This window comes from Choloepus didactylus, chromosome 1, assembly GCF_015220235.1.
Source record: "Choloepus didactylus isolate mChoDid1 chromosome 1, mChoDid1.pri, whole genome shotgun sequence".
Lineage (NCBI taxonomy): Eukaryota > Metazoa > Chordata > Mammalia > Pilosa > Megalonychidae > Choloepus > Choloepus didactylus.
This window is the reverse complement of record NC_051307.1, coordinates 199322057-199343042: the sequence shown is the minus strand read 5'-3', so window position 1 is coordinate 199343042 and position 20986 is coordinate 199322057. Positions and strand designations below refer to the sequence as shown.

At 39.4% G+C, this 20986-nt stretch overlaps 1 protein-coding gene across 4 annotated transcripts in view; it reads left to right on the top strand.

Moving 5' to 3' along the window:
• Positions 1 to 2071: 2071 nt before the first annotated feature.
• SETD2 (SET domain containing 2, histone lysine methyltransferase) overlaps positions 2072 to 20986 on the top strand; it is a 127719-nt gene continuing 108804 nt past the window's right edge. For all 4 annotated transcript variants that reach the window (XR_005218806.1, XM_037849597.1, XM_037849604.1 and 1 more), the window contains exon 1: positions 2072 to 2272. Coding sequence is in view for 3 of the 4 variants with exons in the window: in XM_037849597.1 (XP_037705525.1) it covers positions 2202 to 2272 (71 nt within the window). In the remaining variant the exon portion in view is untranslated. The remainder of the gene's footprint in view (positions 2273 to 20986) is intronic.

The window sequence follows — 20986 nt, the reverse complement described above, 5'->3', positions numbered from 1 at the left end:
GTACAATCACAGATGAGGGCTCTTATGATTCAACCTCACAACAGTCTTGCCTGTAAAAACTCGGTTCATTTACTTATAGTTGGGACTTAATATTTTCACTGACTCGAATAGTCTGACATGCTTATTGCATTGGGTTCTGGCTAGAATAATGCTATTATGAAACTAGGTATTACAGATCCCAGCTGTCCCTCCTGCAAGAGAACTATTTACTTTGTTATTAAGGAAACAGGAAACCTGTAACTGACTGCTTTTTTCTCAGTCACCTCAGTTTAGGTCCTTCTCACCTCATACTTACGTTCGTTTCAGCTATCTTCACCTAAAATCGCCGTTTTCTGCTTGTCTAACATCAAGAGGCTCCCAATGGTCATTTTGGTGTCTAAGGTACAGGGACCCAATCTATTCTTTCAAAACCTAAAAGCTAATACTTTTGGGCACTTAATGAGAGGCATTGTGCAAGCATGTTCTATACATTTTAGTTTAATAATCACATCATTCCCTGGGCAGTGAATGATACCCCCCATTTTACATGGCAGCATGAGAAGTAACCATGTCCAAAGTGACATGGCTAGAAAGTGGCAGGGCTGGCATACAACGCCAGGTAGAGGTAGCTCTTAACTACTGCACTATAATGTCTGAAGACATTAATTGGCAGTTTAAGGCTTTACAAATATTATCTCATTTAATCCCCAAAACAACAGTGGGAGGGAACTTCTGTACACATCAATATTTTTAACTTATAGACGAGAAAAGGAACAGAGAAATCGGGAACTTATTCATGGTTGGTAAAGAGGTGCCCATGGGAGATTTTGAACCTAGGGAGTCAGATGGACCCTAGACTTTGATGCTATGCTTGAAGATACCAGAAAAATTCCAAAATAATCCCTAAATGAGAAACAATGAGGATAAAACATTCATAGACACTGCCAGCCTGTATATGTAAAGGATTTAAGGACAGAAAAAAGTTAGCTACTGAAGGATGTCTATTCTCTTAAATTACATTTCAATAATTATGACATACACCTTCCCTCCATTCAATAAATTTAATATAATGAAAAACAAAACTCCAACAAACCAAAAAAGCTGACCCTATGAACCCCCAGTTTCAAAATGAGCAATTTCAAATGGCTTTATGCATCCTGTTTCTCCCTCCCCCAAAACTAAAAACTCATCAGCTCTTTCAAGTAATCCTACTTAATCTCACCTTGTCATTTTTGCAGGAAAGTCAGACCCTTTTTTTCAGGATATTGCCTCCAAGCTTGTCAAGACCCACAAAGACGACGGGGGCTGTAGCCTTCCAGATTTTGGGGTGGGTGGGGACGCCGCCCCGAGGTGGGCGGTGGGTGAGGGCAGAAGACCCTGCTAGAGGCGGGAGGGAGGAGGGGCCGTTCCGGGAGCTCGGCCTCGGAACTAATCCCCGGCTCCAGCTCCGTTTTCATACTTGCTGAGGGGGCGAGATGAAGAGGCAAGGGGGAGAAAGAGCGAGAAGGAGAAATAAAGGAGAGAGGGGCAAGTCGGGTGAGAGGCACGGGAGGCGTTGCGGCCGCGTTACTTCAGAGCCGGAGCCCGGGGGAGGAGCCCTTGCTTGGCACAGCCCCGGACTCCGGGGCTCTGGGCGGGCAGGTCTTCGAGGACCGCGGGGCAGGAAGGCTAGTGTCCCGGCGGGCGCGGGCCTTTCCCTCAGCGTTGTCTGCCAACAACCTCTGAGCCTGCGGGCCTGGTCACGCCTCTGCCCTCGGCCGCTTCGGAGGGCCCAAGCGAGTCGCCTCACCGCCCCTCTGGGACCAGGACGAGACTGCAACCTGGTCCGAGCTCCCGGTGCTGGGCCCCGGGGTTATTGTTCTGAGAAACTGCCCGCAGGGCTGGGCCGGGCCGGGCCGGGCCGCTCCCCACCCCGCCAGCCCTTACCTGAGCTCCGCCAAGAGCTGCGGGCTTGCCGACCGGCGGCGGGCAGGCAGTGCATGTCTCTTTAAGGGGCCGGGCCTGGGCGGCCGAGGGGCGGGCGGGGTACGCGTCGTCCTTTGGGTGCGTGTGTGAGGGAGAGAGCGGCGGGCGGGCGCCGGAGGGAGGGAGGGAGGGAGCGAGCCAGCGAGCGACGCGGGCCGCCCCTGCCGCCACCGCGGTCGGACCAGCGGCCTCCTCCCCTCCCCCGCGTCGCCCTGCCGCGGGGAGGGGGCTCGCGTCGCCGCCTCCAGCCGCTCCCGATGAAGCAGCTGCCGCCGCAGCCGTCTCCGAAGATGGGGGATTTCTACGACCCGGAGCACCCTACCCCTGAGTAAGTATCAGCTCTGGCCTCCCGCTACGTGGACCGCCGCAGCTTGGGCCCATGGTGGCGCGTCCTGACCGGCGGCGGCGCGGGCTGGCGCGAGGAGTAGCGGACCCGCAGAGGCCTCGCGCGGCCGGGATGGGGAACAGGCCCGCGCCGCTGCCTCGGGCCGCCTGGGCCCCGCAGTTGGGCCCGGCTTTGGCGCCGCTGCTCGCGTCGCAGCGGCGGTTGGGCCAGGCCAGTGGGGGAGGGGCGGTCACGGCCTCCGCTCCTGCTGCCGCTGCGTCCGCACCGACCCGCCGGAGGCTCGGCGATACGGGTAGGTTCCTCGCGGTGCGCCAGGGCTCCGCTGCACGCGAAGAAGTCGTTATCGGAGGACCTGCCGGCACCGGACCGGTGATAGAGCGCTTGCAAGAGTAGGCCGCGAATCCCCGGGCTCAGGTGGCAACCCAGCCCGTTGCTCGGTCGCCCGGCACGGCGGCTCTGACCGGAAGGGCCTCGCGCGCGTCGCACGGTCTGGGACCATAGAGGGGCCCGCGCTTTACTGTCGGGTTTGATTTTATCCTCCCAGAACTTCGATCTTACCTTCGTATTGCCTACGGCTTCAAATTCTGCACCTTTGGCACTTCGGCTTTGTAATGGTGGCGAGGTTCGTGTGGCCTCGATGTTGAGGTGACACCAGGTTTGTTTTTCCGCTCGAAAATGAAAGTCTTCGGAGGGGCATACATTTTCTTCCAGATTATGGGATTTGCAGACTCTCGGACACGACTTCCTTGGTAACAGGAATCTTTTACCCTAAATGAATGACTTTTTACTTCTTGTGAAGATTTAGTTAAAATCAAGAATTGTTTGAGGATTCGCTAAAGAGACACTGTGGTAGAAAACCGAAATATAGTTTTGGCCAATAGTATTTTTTTTTTTTCAGTCCAGGACGTTTATACATTTCTGTTGAATGCTGTATCTGCTACTGGATCCCATTTTCCCTCTGCCCTTACAACCTGTTGTTTTTAAAAAGCCTTTCCTAAACTCCATTTGCTGGTATTGATGTTCAGACCCAGGAATAGAGGATTTATTTCAAACGGGAGTTTCAAATGAAATTGTCACTTTATGAACAGAATGAGTCTGACAGATCTTTGCTCTTTCGACACATTTTAGCTTAGGTCTCCCATGGCTCTTTTTGAACTTTCACCTTGGTCCAGAAATGTCTGAATCTTACTTGATAGTTCTTAAATTTGATTGCAACACAAAAGGATTCTGTTGAAGTGTTGATGGTCATCTCAGCCCGAAAAGAGAACGAATCATTCCACCTTTCTTTCAAATGTAAGTTAACACATGGCTTTATCATTTTATGAGTTCTTGACTAAGATAGATATTACCTTAATTAGATTGTTTTGATTTTCACTGCACAGTGAATCCAATTATAAAGCTCATGTTACATGTTTTTGGTTTGTACTTGGAAAACCTCAACAACAAAAAAAGAAATTCTGTGTCAGGAGTCAACAAACACTTGAGCACTTGTCCTATACAAAGTAACCTGCTAGCCCCTGAATGGTTTAAGTGCCTCCTTTCAGGTTCTTTTGCCAGGTTCATTTCACTTCTTGGGGGTAAACATAGTTCTTCATAATATATGGGAAGATGGACTCAGAAGTTTATCTTTGGGCACTAGTGAGGAAGAACAAGAATATTTGGAGGCCTTGGAGTTTATTTTTACTGTTTTCTGTCTCCACTGCTTTGGATTTCTAACAGTAGATCAAGGTAATTCCAAATATGTATTTTTTTTTCCCTGTGTGTTTAACCTGTATGGGGTATATAAAGATTAACAAAACATTTTTTGTTATAATACTCTAGGAACTGGGAGGACTCTTGGTAGGCATCCTGAACAACATCACCTATTTTTATAGATATAAAAGCCTAGAGAAGTGGAGTGACAGCTATAAGACTGTATGTATAAACTAGTTAGTAGTTGTGTTTCTACCTCTGGAGAGAGAGGCAGTATAGTGTAGGGTTAAGAACTTGGGTTTCAGAGTCAGGCAGATCTGGATTTGAACACTAGTTTTTTCTCTGTCAAGTGATTTCATTTCTCTGAGCTTGGGTTTTCTCATTTTTGAAATAGGTATCATAATAGTAGCAATGTACTGGGGCTTTGGGGAGGATTAAATGAGATAATGCACAAAAAGCCCTTGGCCCAGTGTGGCACATGGAAATACTTCTAGCTAGGGTCTTCTGGGAGAACTTAAGATACAGGATTTAAGTCAAGCATGAAAAGACTAGGTAGATACGAGAGGGAGTGACATGGCAGGGGAGAGTGATTGACCAAGTGCCCCTTTTAGATTTTAGATGCTTTGAAACAGTTCTTACGCATATGAAGAATTTAGGTACAAGATGTAAATTGTTTTATTACAGTAACAAACAGCTGGGATGAGAGGTTCTGTATTTGTCTTCTCTTTAATCAGACACAGCTATAAGGACCAGGCTTTTTCCTGCAGCATATGTTTCACGTGAAAATGGTTGTGAACACCTGAGTATCTTTGTATTAGGTGTCCACTATTGAACAGGGCCAGGCCAGGTGTTGAGGGCACTGTGAATTAGAACCAATCACGGTCTTCAAGGAAATTTCCTTCTAATGAAGGAGACAGGCAAGTACTTAACAGTGATAAGCAATGCTGTTCTTTGAACATAATGCGTGTCTGTTGTGTGATTCACTAGGAGTGATTGGTGTACAAAACAAAATTTTGCCCTTTTGGTGCTTCCATCCTAATGAGGGGTAATAAACAATACATTATGTAGCATGTTCAAAGATAAGTGTTAAGGAAAATGGAACAGGGTAAGGGGGATTTAGAATTGCTGAGATGTTGCAATTTAAAGTGGGATAGACAGGGTGAGCTCCCTTGAGGGGGTGATATTTAGGCAGAGACTTAAAGAAGAGGGACTTATGTTAATGTTAATGTCTGGGGGAAAAGCATTACAAGCAGATGAGCCAGCTAGTGCCAAGGCCCTAATGCAGATCTAGTGTGTTCTGCTTGGTATGGTTACAATGGAATGAGCAAGAAAGAATAATGCTAAATTGGGTCAGAGATGTACTGGGGCCGTATGAGGGATCAGATTTTGTAGTGCTTTATAGAGCAATTATAAGAATTTTGCCAGGATTTTTGAACAGAGGAATGACATGTCTGCTTTTGGTTTCAGAAGGATCACACAGTTTCAGAGAGGAACAACAGTGGAATTAGGGAGACTTGTAAGAAAGCTGGTAATCCGGGAGAGAGATGTTAGTGACTTGTAACAAGGTAGTAACAGAGGAGATGGTGAGAAATGGTTGGATTGTGCATATATTTCAAAGATCAAACCAATATGATTTTTTGATAGATCAGATGTGGGGTGTGAGAGATGAGTCAAGGATGATTCCCTGGTTTTTTATGTGAGCAGTTGGAAAGGCGGAATTGCCATTAACTAAGATGGGGATGGCTGTGGGAAGATCAGGTTATATTATAAATCTGGAATTTAGGAGAAAGGTCTGGACTGGAGATAAATTTTATAATCATCAACTTAGGTAGTATTAAAAGCTACGGGAGTGAATGAGATCACGAAGGGATCTAGTGTAGAAAGAGAAGTACCAAGAATTGGTCCTTTTAAATGCTTATGTTAAGAGAATTTAGTGTGCAGTATAGGTTTCTTAACATGGATGGCATCCATGAATTTGAAGGGGAGGGTGACCTGTTTATCTTCATTAACCTCTAATTGGAAGTTAGCATTTTTTTCAATTACTAATTTAAACAACTGTGGTTGTATTAGGGGTACCGGTGATTTTACCAGTACAAATCACAGATATTTTTATAATAGATTATGGTTGTCATAGATATCTCAAAACATTGTTTATGTTCATTACATTGAAATTACAGTAGATATGAGACCTACCACTAGATCATTCAGATGCTCATATATTACTCTACCCCACATTTGGGATTTTTTAGCCCAATATAATTGGTTTCCTTTGTAATCATATGTATTTTATTTTATGCATTTGAAAACATTAGGCTGAGAAGGAATCCACAGGCTTCTTCAGACTGGTCTAGGGCTTACAAAAAATGTTAAGCCCCTGGGCTGTGGATCCAGAATTTTTGATTTAGAATCTCTTACCTCTTTTACTTAATAGCTGTATGAACCTGGACAAGATTCTTAATGACTCTGTTCCTTGGTGTTCTTATCTATAAAATGGGGATCATCATAGTATTTTCTGCAAAGGGCTTTATGAGGAATTAAGAATTAGGGCAGTGTTAGCTCTTATTATTATAGTATTGGATGGAAAGATACAGCCCAAAAGTCACTGTGATGTGAAAGCATAGTGAATTTTGCAAAAATAAAATTTATTAACTAGGAAATATTAGTTATATTAGAAATATTAGTTAACTAGAAAAATATTTTAGCATGTTCAAGTAAAATATAAAGCAGTGAGAATAGTCAAACTCTTATAATTCACCTTAGTTAGAGTGGGGATAAAGATGTCACAGGAAGCCAACTGTGAGAAGGTATCATAATGTGGTCACATACGGTCTGGATCTTTAGTAATTTTGCAACCAATACATGAATCAACGTTTTTGTTATTTACAGGGGGGAGATGGCTAAGTAGTGATTGAAGTATGCTTGGGGTACCTTTTTGGGCTACTGTGATAAGGGAGGCCAAATTAGTATTCTCAAGGTTTCATGGTGAGTATGGAAAGCATGATGATAGGGTTTACCTCTTCAGTTTTCTGTCTCTTCTTTGCTCTTGCCTTTTCTGGATTTCAGACATGTCATTCCTCTTCTATTGATGTATTATATTTTTAGCTACTGTTGATATAGTCATGTGTTCCTAAGAAATATTTCAGACTGACAAGCCATGATTCATACATATGAGATTCTCTATATAAAATCATGATTTCCTAATTTTCTTATGGGACTTTGGTGTTCTGAAATCTTTTCTGCCACTTTTCACTGTACTGATCATTTCGTCTATTCTCTTTTAACATTTTTGAAATGCATCACAGTTAATTCTTTAACAAATTATTTGTAATAATTTTTCTTGGCCCTACTATTCCATGTTGTTTCATGAGCACTGTTGGGGATTGAATTATGTCCCCCTGTAAAGGCATATTCAGTTCCTAACCCCTGATCCTGTGGGTGTGAACCCATTTTATAAACAGGACCTTTGAAGATGTTATTAGTTAAGGTGTGCCCAAACTGAATGAGGGTGGGCCTTAATCCAATATGACCAAAGTCCTTATTAGTAAAGGAAATTGGACACAAACAAAGAGAAGCCACAAGGAGAAGCCAAAAGCTGCAAGTCAGCAGAACCCAGAAGAGAAAGGAGAGGATGCCGCCATTTGCATTGTCATGTGACAGAAAAGCCAAAGACTGCCGGCAGCCAGCCCAGGAATACCACAGTCTTCAGAGAGAAAGCATCGCCTTGCTGATACGTCAGTTTTGGTCTCAAAGCTGTGAGCCAATAAAATCCTGTTGTATATGGTATTTGTTTTAACAGCCAGGAAACTAATACAAGACCATCAGGTTTGCAGAGAAACTAGAATAGTCATATGCTGGATGGCAAAAGATGGTTAGTCTGGTTAAGAGAATCAAAAATAGGTGAGCTTCATCATTTCTGTTAGTTCTTCCAGAGTACTATGGAAGTACCTTATTTCATAATGCATCAAAGGCTGTTGCAGGACCCTAAGAGACAATTCATATTAGAAACTAAGCCATTTCCACCTAGAGTCACTGAAAATCAATTTTAAAATCCTTCCATTTTCTTAAGGAGAGAGAGCCACACTTAGAAAAAAAAGCTTTTTATTTTGAAAAAATTTCAAATTTACAGGAAAGTTGCAAGAGTAGTATAATGAATTCCCATATACTATTTACATTTTTATTTTAGTAACATATATATAACTTAAAATTTCCCCTTTAACCATATTCAGATTTTTAATTCAGTAGTGTTCATTACATTAATAATGTTGTGCTACCATAACCATCATCCATTACCAAATGGATGGAAAGTTTGCCACATTTGTTTTATCTTTCTCTATATAGATATATTCATTTTTACTTATTTTTGGCATAACCGTTTGAGAGTAATACTTTAAGACCCTTCACCTCTAAATATTTCATAGAATTACTTTAGAAAAAGGGTTTTCTCTTAGATGACCATAGTTCAGTAGTCAAATTCAGACAATTTAACACAACAGTACTGTAACCTGGTAAACACTTCATATTTAAATTGTCAGTTTTCCCAGTACTGTCCTCTTTTTCTAATCTAGGATCACACATTGCATTTAATTGTCTTTTCTCTTACTTTTTATTATTTAGTCTCTGAGAATAACTTTAGACTCAAGTTTTGGAGGTACTTCATTATTATCTCTGTGTACTAACTGTAAATATGGTATTTTAAAGACAATAACAAGGTATGGTATGTTTAAAATGATTTCTTTTTTAAATTGCTAAAATAATAATGCTATTGCAGAAGAGTCAGATAAGACAGATATTTATAGAAGAAAAAGGAAAAATCCTCCTTTAAAATATCTTCCCTTCTCCATTTCTCCAAACCCCATGTCCAAGAGGTGACCACTACTAGCAATTTGGAGATACCTTTCCAGACCTTTTCCTTTTGTTTGTTTTTTTGTTTTTATAAAAGTAGGTTCATATTACACTTCATTTAATTTTTTTCCTACATAATGTATCATTATGCATATTCTATTTGCCGTAAAATATGCTCTTCTTTTGTTCAACTGTTTAAAAGAAAAAAGAAGTTCCATAGTATGGATATACTATATTTTAAGTTGCTTTAGTTTCTCGAGGTGTTAAGTTGTCATGTTAAGCAGTTTAAAAAGGCCTGGACATTTTGTGCTATGTGGAAGATGTCTCTTTCCAAATGTATTTTTCCACAAGGCTGGTTATTCATGATGGTGTCTTGGAGATTTTGTTTTGTGCTTATTTTGAGTCCCATACCTATTTATTTCTGTATGTGTGGTGCTGAAGGATGAAATAGATAACTTTTATTTTTGCCCTGCTTAAATTATCTACTTGGTTATTTTAAAGAGAAAACTGAAGGCATTTAAGTGCTGGTCTTTTGAAAATCAGTGGCTTGAAGCTGGCTAAAAAGGCTAAGACTGAAAATTCAGTAGATTTGTTGTTTTTTATAATGGAACATATTTGGAAGTATATTTTCATGGATCCAAATGAGAGGCAATTACCTTGTATAATCTTCGGGTATCATATATTGAAAAAATGTTGTGTTTGAGTCCCTTAATTTTGGAATTCATGTATAATGTATTTTATGTTTAATTTGGCCTTTAAAATTTTTTTCTCTTTTTTGGGGGGGTGGGTAGGGTCAAGTTACTTAGTGTCTTTTCCAAGTGAACACATACATAGGTCATTTAGATGGAGGTTTAAGGTTGTCTTGAGTACTTACAGAGATACTTTGTTATTTTAGAATCTTTTTTTTTTTTTTTTTTTTTGTCAGATGCTAAAATCTCACAAGTGAGGATGTCCTTGGGAAGATGTGGGTGTTGATAGGAGTTGGAGCATGTGGCAGGTTGCTGGTAGGTCTGCTTGCTAGGATCACTGCTGTGGACTTGCCAGAATCTGGGCAAGTGGTAGTTTCTAACTGTAGTTCTTCCTACTGCCTACTTCCCTGCTAACTGCAGTTGGAGTTTCTCTTTGGGGAGCATTGTATAATAATCACCAGTATTTGCTTCAAGATTAAGTCTTTGGGAACCCTTGGTCTAACTTTTATTTTGAGTCTTTTGCCTGATATTTGGTTTCTTATGAATAGTTATTAATTACATATTTGTAGGCAGAAGATAACAGGTTTAAAATTTTTATGAATTTTGTGTGAATGTAAAGGAGAGCACACATTTTTCATAAATAACATAGGTGACTGCACAAACCCTTTCTATGGGAATCCATTTATTCTGATTTTGAACATGTACAAAGACTTTTAAATTGCCTGATTGAAAACATAACTTCCATTAATTTATCAGTTCTAGATTGGAATATCTGTATCAATTCTAAAACATAAGCTATAGATTTATGGTTCCATGACTGTGCTGCAAATTTAGTTAGGAATTAGCTGTGGTGAAAAGTACAATAAAATGTTTTGTTAGAAATAGGTGAAACTGTACTACTGAAGTTTTCCTCAAGGTAGCCATAATAGGTGTTCTAGTTTGCTAATACTGCCAGAAAGCAAAACACCAGAAATGGATTGGCTTTTATAAGAGGGGGTTTATTTGGTTACACAGTTACAGTCTTAAGGCCATAAAGTGTTGGAGGTAACACATCACCAATTGAGTACCTTCACTGGAGGATGGCCAATGGTGTCTGGAAAACCTCTCTTAGCTGGGAAGACAGGTGGCTGGCATCTGCTCCAAAGTTCTGGTTTCAAAATGGCTTTCTCCCAGGACATTCCTCTTCAGGATGCAGTTCCTCAAAAATGTCACTCTCAGTTGCTCTTGTGGTGTTTGTCCTCTCTTAGCTTCTCCAGAGCAAAAGTCTGCTTTCAGCAGCCATCTTCAAACTGTCTCTCATCTGCAGCTACTCTCTTAGCTTCTGTGCGTTCTTCAAAGTGTCCCTCTTGGCTGTAGCTCCTCTGCAAAATGTTACTCTCAGCTGCACTGAGTTGCTTCTGCCTGTCTGTCTGCTCATTTATGTGGCTTAATTTAGACCCACCCTGAATGGGTGGGGTAACACCTCCATGGAAATTATCCAATCAGAGTCATCACCCACAATTGTGTGGGGCACATCTCCATGGAAACACTCAAAGAATTACAGTCTAATTAACACTGATCTGTCTGCCCATACAAGATTACATCAAAGATAGTGGTGTTTGGGGGGACATAATACATTCAAACTGACACAATAGGTATTTCTCTTTAAACTTAAGTGTACCTAGTCTATTAAAACAAAACCAAAGCAGAACGAAGCTTTTATTGTTGTATAATTATTCAGGAAACCAATTGTCATGACTGCAAAAAGTAGAATATAGTCTTTTGGGCAGATTAACTCACTTGTGATTTACCAGGGCTGTGACTTCAAAGGGCAGGAGAACTTGTGCCTCTCATTTTACAGATAAGGGAGGAATAGGACGCTCAGAAAGGTTCAGGTTATGATTGCTAGTTTAGTGGCAGTACTGGAAACAGAGTGAAGGTCTCTTCATTTACTAATTTGTCAAAGACTGACTTTTTAATGATATTAAGAAATATCATATAGAATAGCTGCCATTCATAAACAACTGTATTTCTGTATTCTGAGTTACTTGTTTTCCTAGGGCTCTTCAGGATTAGTTGTGAGGTGCTTAAAATAATTCAATTTTGAGGGTACAGGTTCTTCTTCCCAAATTGAATTAGTCTTTCCTCTGGCTTTGCAAATGTGTATGCTGGAGGAGTAGAGGCCTGAACTTGATCTCAGCAAAAGATACACTGGATATGTGGACTCTTTGAATCTGCCCCTTTGTCTGGCTCAGTACCTTAAATAGTCTGAAATCTTCATTAGAATTGAACTTCTAGGAACTTTTAATCCTATATGAAACTCAAGCTTTTGCTCATTGCTATCTTATACATTAAGGGAGACCAAGAAAAGTATATATGTAGTGGAAAGAAGGGGTTATGAAGAGTTAATGTTTATTTTATGCCTCTTTCATGTCACATGTACTGCTGCACTTCTGCTTATGCTACTTTTGGCTTATTATCTCTGCATGCTATATCTATGTGGTGGAGTAGACCTAGTTTAAGGGTGATCTTAAATCATTTCTGGATAGAGTTCACAAGTAGCAATGATGAACATATTTTGGGGAGCATAAGATGCCAACAAGACATAAATATCATGGCTGGTACCAAGGAGCATAAAGTAGTTGTGGATTACCAGGAGAGGGTATACAATCATGGTTCCTTTAAATAAGAAACTTGTATGTAACTTGATTGGATGTCAGTAGTTGTTTTTTCTGCTTGAGGAATTGATTGGGAAATGGGGTCATTGTTACTCGAACCTAAGTTGTTCCAAGTCCAACATCATTAATTTAAGACCCTAACTTGACAATTCTGATTCAGAAATTTACATTGATTAACTTAATTTAAAAATATCAGTGCTCATTTTATGTTAATGTAGAGATAGAAAGTTATACATGGTCGGAGTACACTTGCATTGAACCCAGTCATATTTTGAAATTTCAAATAAATCCATGTTAGCTAATTGTTTTTTTTTTTTTTAATTCAAAAATAATTGCGGAGTATAATATTGTCCTGTTTCAGTGAAGTTTCAGGTTTGTTTTGTTGTATTGTAGTTTAAGCCTAGGTTTACTAAAGAAGTTTTTTCTGAGCCTGTCAATGAATTTAATACATTGATTTTGTAAGAAGCATAATTGAGCACAGGATTTGGCAAACTATGGTCAACAGGCCAAATCTAGTCTCTTTTCGTACAGTCTAAGCTAAAAAGGTTTTTTATGTTTTTAAGTGGTTGAAAAAAAAAAGAATATTTTGTGATACGTGAAAATTATATGAAATTCAAATTTCTCTGTCCATATGAATAGTTATTGGAACATAGCTGTGCTCATTTAAGTATTGTCTATGGCTGCTTTCATACCATGGCAGAGTTGTGTAATTGTCAGAGAGACCACATGGCCTGTAAAGCCTAAAATGTTTTATTATCTGTTCCTTTATGGAAAAAGTTTGCTAACATCTGCTTCAGAACACTGATGAAAAATCATACATTAAAAGTGTAATTTCCAAGACTGCGTATGTATAGATTTTTTAAATTTAATTTTATTGAGATATATTCACAAACCATACAATCATCCACGGTGTACAGTTGTTCACTGTACCATTTTATAGTTGTGCATTCATCACCACAATCAATTTTTGAAGATTTTCATTACCACACACAAAAAAATAAAAAAATTTAAAGTAGAAAAGAGCACACAACACATCCTGTACCCCCCCCATCCCTCTCTATAATTCATTTACTTTTTGTCCTCATTTTTCTACTCTCTGTCCATACACTGGATAAAGGGAGTGGGAGCCACAAAGTTTTCACAATCACATGGTCACACAGTATAAGCTATATAGTTATATAATCATCTTCAAGAATCAAGGCTACTGGGTTGCAGCTCAACAGTTTCAGGTATTTCATTCTAGCTATACCAATACACTAAAAATTAAAAATGGATATCTATATACACATGAGAATAACCTCCAGAATGACCTCTTGACTCCATTTGAAATCTCTCAGCCACTGAAACTTTATTTTGTTTCGTTTCTCTTCCTCCTGTTGGTCCAAGAAGGCTTTTTCAATCCCACGATATCAGGGCTAAGCTCATCCTGGCAAATCATATCCCACGTTGCCAGGGAGATTTACACTCCTGGGAGTCATGTTCCATGTAGGGGAGGAGAGCAGTGAGTTTACCTGCGGAGTTGGGCTTAGAGAGGCCATATCGGAGCAACAAAAGAGGTTCTCTGGGGGTGACTCTTAGGCACGGTTTTAAGAAGGCTTAGCCTCTCCTTTGTAGAAACAAACTTCATAAGGGCAAGCCCCAAGATCTAGGGCTCGGCATTCTAAATTGATAGTCCCCAATGCTTGTGAGAGTATCCGTAATTCCTCAGGTGGGGAAGTTTAATATTTTCACATTTTCCTCCAGTCCCTCAAGGGAACTTTGCAAATACATTTTTATTCTCTGCACAAATTACTTTGGGATGTTTGGGGTTTCACACTAACCTGTACAAACCTAGCAAATTTCACTTCATATTTAAAGTTCCATGTAATTATGTTGTTTGAATAAACTGATCATACAAGTTAAATTATATAGTGTATTACAAAAAATAAAGATTTACACCTAATAAACATCTCTTCCTTTGGTCTCACACAGAGATTGGGTTTTAAAACACTGTCACTATCATCCTTTACCCTTTAGTCTGATTTATCTTACTCTTAACCAAGTCCGTTTCGTTCATATCTCTAATTGAAGTCTGATCTCTTTTTTCAAACTTCTTAACATTTGAGGTATGGGGTAATGCTGACATTCATAGCTGCTGAATTCTGGCTCTGAATCTCAAGTATCACACAGATACCCAGAGTTCCAGGGATTGACCAGATTATACACACAGAGCTCAGCATCTGAGAATTTAGAAATAACCATTACAGCTCAGAAATAGATGTAACTGCTGTAAGAGCTTACCATCTAGTAACCTTTACAATAAGTCTTCCTCTGTTGACCTACGCTCTTAGGCTTAATTCTCAGAGCTTGCACATTATAGTCCATATTAGTGAGGCGTTATAATGTTTGTCTTTTCATTTCTGCTTTGTTTTGCTCAACATACTGTCCTCCGTGTCCATTCATCTAGTTGCATACCTCACAACTTCATCCCTTGTGGTAGCAGCTCAGTGTTGCATTGTATGTATACACCACAGTTCACCATTCTGTTCATCAGACGATTTACCCTTAGGCCACCTCCATCCACTGCAAATTGTGAATATTGCCACCGTAAAGCCCACTGTGCAAATGTCCATTCATCTTCCTCATTTCAGTTCTTTCAAGTATATTCCCAATAACAGTTGAGGGCCATATGGCAACCACATTCTTAGCTTCCTGTGCAACCACCACACTGCCCTCCAAATGGGCTGCACCATTCTACTTCCCTACCAATGGTGATTAGGTACATCCTTTTCTCCACATTTCTTCCAGCACTTGTATCCCTCTGTTTATTTTTAAACAGTTTTATTCACACTCCATTCATCTCCTCCTAAGTGAACAATCAAAGGTTCCCAGTCTAATCACAGTTATGCATTCACTACCACTATCTATGTGAGGACATTTACATTTTTTCCCCAAAGAAAGAGGGAGAGGAGAAAAAAGAAACAGAGGAAAAGAAAAAAAGAAAGAAAGAATTGACCACTAGAAAGCAATAAAAGAAAAATAAAATTAAAATAAAACACAATAAAAAGGTCAGACAACAACAATACCAAGAATCCCATACCCCTCCCTTATATCCCCCTCTTATAGACATTTAGCTTTGATATGTTACCTCTGTTACCATTAATGGAAGCATATTACAATGTTACTCTTAACTGTAGCTCTAGTTTGCATTGATTGTATTTTCCCCCCACTACCATCCCATTTTCAACACCTCCCAAAGTTGACATTCATTTGTTCTCCCTCATGTAAAAATGTCCTTATGTTTGTACATCTAATCACAATCATTGACCACTCTAGGTTTTACTACGTTATACCGTCCCAGTATTTATCTTCTATCCTTCCTTCTGGTGTCCTATGTGCCCTTAGCCTTCCTCTTTCAACCATACTTGCACTCACCTTTGTTCAGTGTACTTAGAATATTGTGCTACCATCACCCAGTATTGTGCTATCCATTTCTGGATCTATACAATCAATCCTTTTGAACGTTCTGCACTCCTTCGGCATCAAATACCTGATCTTTACTCTCTTTCTATCTTCTGATGTCTTCATTTCTACAGTCTTCTCCAAACCTCTCTCTTCTGTCTTTTCCTATCTCTCTGTAGCATTCTCTTTAGTATTTCTTGTAGAAGAGGTCTCCTATTCATGAACTCACTCAGTGTCTGTTTATCTCTAAATATTTTATACTCTCCTTCATTTTTGATGGACAATTTTGCCAGATATAGGATTCTTAGTTGGCAGTTTTTCTCTTTCAGTATCTTGAATATATCATACCACTGCCTTCTCGCCTCTGTGGTTTCTGCTGAGAAATCCGCACTTGGTTTTATCAAACTTCCCTTGTATGTGATGGATTGGTTTTCTCTTGCTGCTTTCAGAATTCTCTCTTTGCTTTTGACATTTGACAGTCTGATTAGTAAGTGTCTTGGAAAGTCTATTTGGATCAATTCTGTTTCGTATGTGCTGTGCTTCTTGGACCTGATATTTCTTCTCTTTCTTCAATTCGGCGTCTGCAGGGCCCTTCTCCAATCTGTATCCTCCTCCAGAGTTTCAAACAATTCAGAATCATCTTTTTTTTTCATTGAATCTCTGGAGAGGAGTTTTCAGTAGCTGTTTATGTTGCTATGTTGATGATGTCACTCCCCATATAGTTTTTTTTTTTTTTTAATTGTATGATTCTATTTATTTGAAATATCCAGAATAAGTAAATCAGTAGAGCTGGGAAGAAAATTAGCATTTGCCAGGGTCTGGGGGAGTGCTTAACTGAGGAATGACTGCTTAATGGGTCCATATAGTCTTTAAATATGTTAAGTTTTCACAAACCTGTGACCATCCTCCCAGTTTCATGCTCTGAAGAGACAGTTGATGAGAAATTCATAGTATCCAACTTGGCTTTAGAGTCATGCATATCACAGCTGTGTTCCAATAATTACTTCTGTTTTATATTTCTCTTTGTTGTAAACGTTCTTTTTAAATGCAGTTTTGTTAAGATATAGTCACTCACCGTACTGTTAGTAAACTTTTAAGAAAAGTGCTTTAAGCCTTTGGATTGTTTATTTTGGTGTGTATATATGAGAGGCCAGTCAGGAAAACAAAATTTTATATAAGGAATTAGTTAAAGGTTTTGGAGAACTGAAAAAATGAGAATGGGACACTGATGTAACAGAGATAGAAATGCAGGAAGTAGCTACCCACCTACTGGGAGAAAAAAGGGAAGAAGGTATGGTGTCTAGAACCTAGAAGCTTGGAATAGGACCCCTTGGAGGTAGAATTTCTGAAAAGGAAGCTTGTATGTGTGAGGGTTACAGTGAGGCTGGTTCTGGGATTGTGGAGAAAAGGTGGAAATCAGAACCAACTGCACTTGCCGGGGTGAAGTGTGTTGACGGGTCAACAGACATAAGACCTTTTACTAACAGGGAGGAGCAAGTTCCTTTTTCCTCTTCCAGCTTTTCAGCCTCCCTCTAGCACTTACTATTGCTTCCAAAGGAGAAATGTAGTTTGCAGATTCCTAATCATACCTTCACAAATAAGAGCATAGAAAGGGTGGGTAAAGAGCTGAAGAAAATATATCAATAAATGATACATGGTCGAAACATACTGACAAATTTCTCAAGAAATAATTCTAATCTGTTTTCAGGAAGTTGGAAACATAATAACTAAATTCTTTGATACCATTTATTCATCCCTTAACTTAAGTTTCTGGAGGCTATATTTTAGAGTAAAATCCTGGCTTTTGTCTGCCTATTCTGTTGGGTACCATGGGACTAAAAGACTGAGAAGTGAAGAATAGAGCTTTGGATAGCAGCAAAACCTTGTCCTACAAAAAAGTGGAGACTGCTTGTATGTGCTTCATTTAGGATTGTATACTACCCCATAGAGGAAAAATAAAATCCAATTATCAATTATTTAGGAAACCAGGGATTCCAAATATTTAGGATAAAGTTAGTGCACATTCTAGTTCAGTGCTTCTCAAATTATCTGTGGTGAAGGACAGCCCCCGCCCCCCCCAACTGTCAGTCTTTCTGGAACTGGTTTTGTAACACAATAAAAATGAATTACCAGAAAAATGAAGTGAAAAACTCAGACATTCGAAATATAAGCCTTGTTTCTGTTTGCTAAAGCTGCCGAAATGCAATATACCAGAAATGGATTGGCTTTTACAATGGGGGCTTATTAGTTCACAAATTTACAGTTCTAAGGCCATGGGATGCCCCAATTAAGGCATCAAGAGTAAGATACCTTCTCTCAGGAAAGGCCAATGGCATCTGGGGTTCTTCTGTCACATGAGAGGGCACATGGCCAGAGTCTTTTGGTCCTCTTCTGGGTTTAGCTTCTGGTTTCTGTGGCTTTCTCCAAAGTGTCTCTGGGCTTCTGTCTTAGTTTCTCTCAGCTCCTGTGGGTCCTTCTTGCTTCTCCCAGGGGCAAACTCTGGAATACATATTTTAGCTTCTCTCAGCTCTAGTTTCAATGACTATCTCCATAATGTCTCTGGTTGTTTTCTCTCTAAGTGTCTCTGAGCTCTCTCCTTCCATTAGCTCTCTTAAAGGACTTCAGTAAAAGATTAGGACCCACCTTGAATGGGCAGGGTCACATCTCCATGGAAACAGCCTAATCAAAAGGTCCTACCCACAATAGGTCTGCCCCCACAAGATTGGATTAAAAGAACATGGCTTTTCAGGGTAATAGTAGATTCAAATCAGCACAAGCCCACTGATGAAATAGTTATATGACTTGATTGTGATGGTGGTTAAAATTTCATAAAACTACACACACACACACAAATGAATTTTTTTTTTAAAGGTGAGAACTGAATAAGGTCTGTAGTTCAGTTACCAGTAATGTACCAATGTCAGTTTCCTTGTTTGGGCATTATACTACAGCTATATAAGATGTCACCATTGTGGGGAGCTGGGTGAAGTGTACATGGGACTCTGTACTATTTTTGCAACTTCTAGTGACTCTACAATTATTTCAAAATAAAAAGCTTAAAAAATACAAGCCTACTGATCACTAGTCAAGGTAAAATTGCTATAAAAGCTTCTAAGCTCCTAGTTTTACTTTCTCTACTTGTGGATATAAAACAAACTTGGCTGACTATTGATGGCCTGCAGGCCATACTTGAGTGTTAATTGCCTTTTTCTTTTTCCTCTGTGGCTGATCCATAACTTTGCCACTCTCCTCAGTCTCTATCTTTCATCTCCTACTTCTCCCTCTCTTACTCCCTCGATTGTTCAAAATTATTTACTGTGTATTTAAAGTGCCAAGACCTTGGGAGCAAGGGACATTTGCTGTTGTGGAACTTGTTTTCTAATAGTGAGATTATCATTAATGAAAGTGTTTTTCAAATATATAACTCAAGTTGCTAAGCATTTTCTGTTTATTGAGTACTATGTGCTAGGCATTATATGAAGAATTTAAAATAGATGCTCTCTCCTTTCTAGTACATGCATGCTACTATTTCAGTTTCTTAGATGATGTCTCTGGCCTCCATTTCCCTTAGTAACTTAGGTTAAAAAGTGTTGGAGTTGGTATTCAAATCCAGGCTATAAATTTTCAAGCTCTTGTTCTTAACCTATATATCATACTGTGGTGCCTCCCCCACAAGTGTTTTAAGAGCACAAAATGGGGGAGAACAGCAGTTGGGACATGCCTTCCGGACAGAATGCACTGGAAAGGCCCTAGGTCAGAAAGTTTAGACTGAGCTGTGTAGTTCTTTCTTATCATTTTTAGTGAATGGTATTTACATTTTTAGCGCTCTCATGAGTTTGTAGATGTATGAATGAAAACCAGCTAATTAGTTTGACTGGGATGTGATGTTAGCTACTGTTGTTAATTCCAAGTAATGTTCCTTCTGTCATTTTACCCTTTTTGTTTCTGTTAGATGTTCATCTGCCTTGCTGGCTTGTATAGCTCTTTATCATAGAGCATTAAACTTGGCCTCCTCTAGTAAGCTATCATGGAAATTAACTTCTGTGATTAAGTGGCTAGGGATTTTACCCTTGGAGTTGTGTACCAATTGCCTTTTCCTAAATCCTAGGGTAATATAACTTGACATTTGAAATATGATACAAACAAACAACAAACCATTGGACAGCATTTTGGATAAAATTCTGTTTTATAGATCAACTAGCTTTATTATACAAATGTACTATTATATATTATATTATTTTAATAATGAGGAAACTTCCAGAAGCTAAATCAAAGTTCAATAGGCCAGATATCAACCCTTGCAGCTTTGGGTTCTTTTTAAGCAAAATTTGGTATCTGGAAGTGGAAATTGGAATCAGGTTTTTAATATGTAAAATGATATACAAAATACTGTTTTGTTTTTCTCTTTACCTTAACTCACAGGGAAGGAAAATTTGGCGCTGTGGTACCTTATCCTTTAAGTTTAGTAAATGGTTAGAAAATGGATTTAAATATTCAGGATCTTAATATTCCTCTCCTTTCTGAATAGAAAATAGTTTTTTAAAATAAAAATTTTCTCACCTTAAGTCTTTTCAGATTGAATGACCCTAAAGTAGATATTTGGCAAAAGATAATTTTATAGAAAACTTTTTCCATCATGTTCATTGTGGATACATATTTGTGTTTTTTTGTTGGACAGTGAAATTCTTGGAATCATAGAAATAAAATCTAAAGCAGATGAATGAATCCTGGTGATTACTTCTGTTTGGGTGAAGGGATTAATACCTAGTCACAACCAGGTGAATGGGCTCTGATTTGGGGGGGCCCAGGGAGGGGGGTGGAGGGAGGGAGGCAACAGAGATACATACGTTTTGCCATCATACTTCTAAGCACTCACCTCCACACCTCATTCCCATCTCCCTTACCTGCTCATGCACACACAGTCTCTCCTCATGCTGCTAACTTGTTTGGGAATTTGTTAGCCTCTTTCATAGTGTAATTAAATGTTACAATTTTTTTATTATGAAAACTTTCAAACATTCACAGAAGTTGAAAGGATAGTATAATAAATACTCTTCTCCTCCCTCCCCTCCATGTGCTCATTCAGCTTCAACAATTACTGTTTTGCCATTCTAGTTTCATCTACTCATCACTTTTTGTAGTTACTGGAATATTTTAAATCATCTCAGATATTGTATCATTTCATCCTTCTATACGTATCTCTAAGGGAGAAAGATTTTTTTTGATGTAACAGCATGGCATTATCACACCTAATAAAATTAGCAATAAATCCTTAATAAAACTCAGTCCCTATCCACTTTTCTTTCAAAATCAGGATCCAGATGAGCATTTGGTTACCAGATTTCAATCTCTCTTAGTCTAAATTGTCCTTTCAT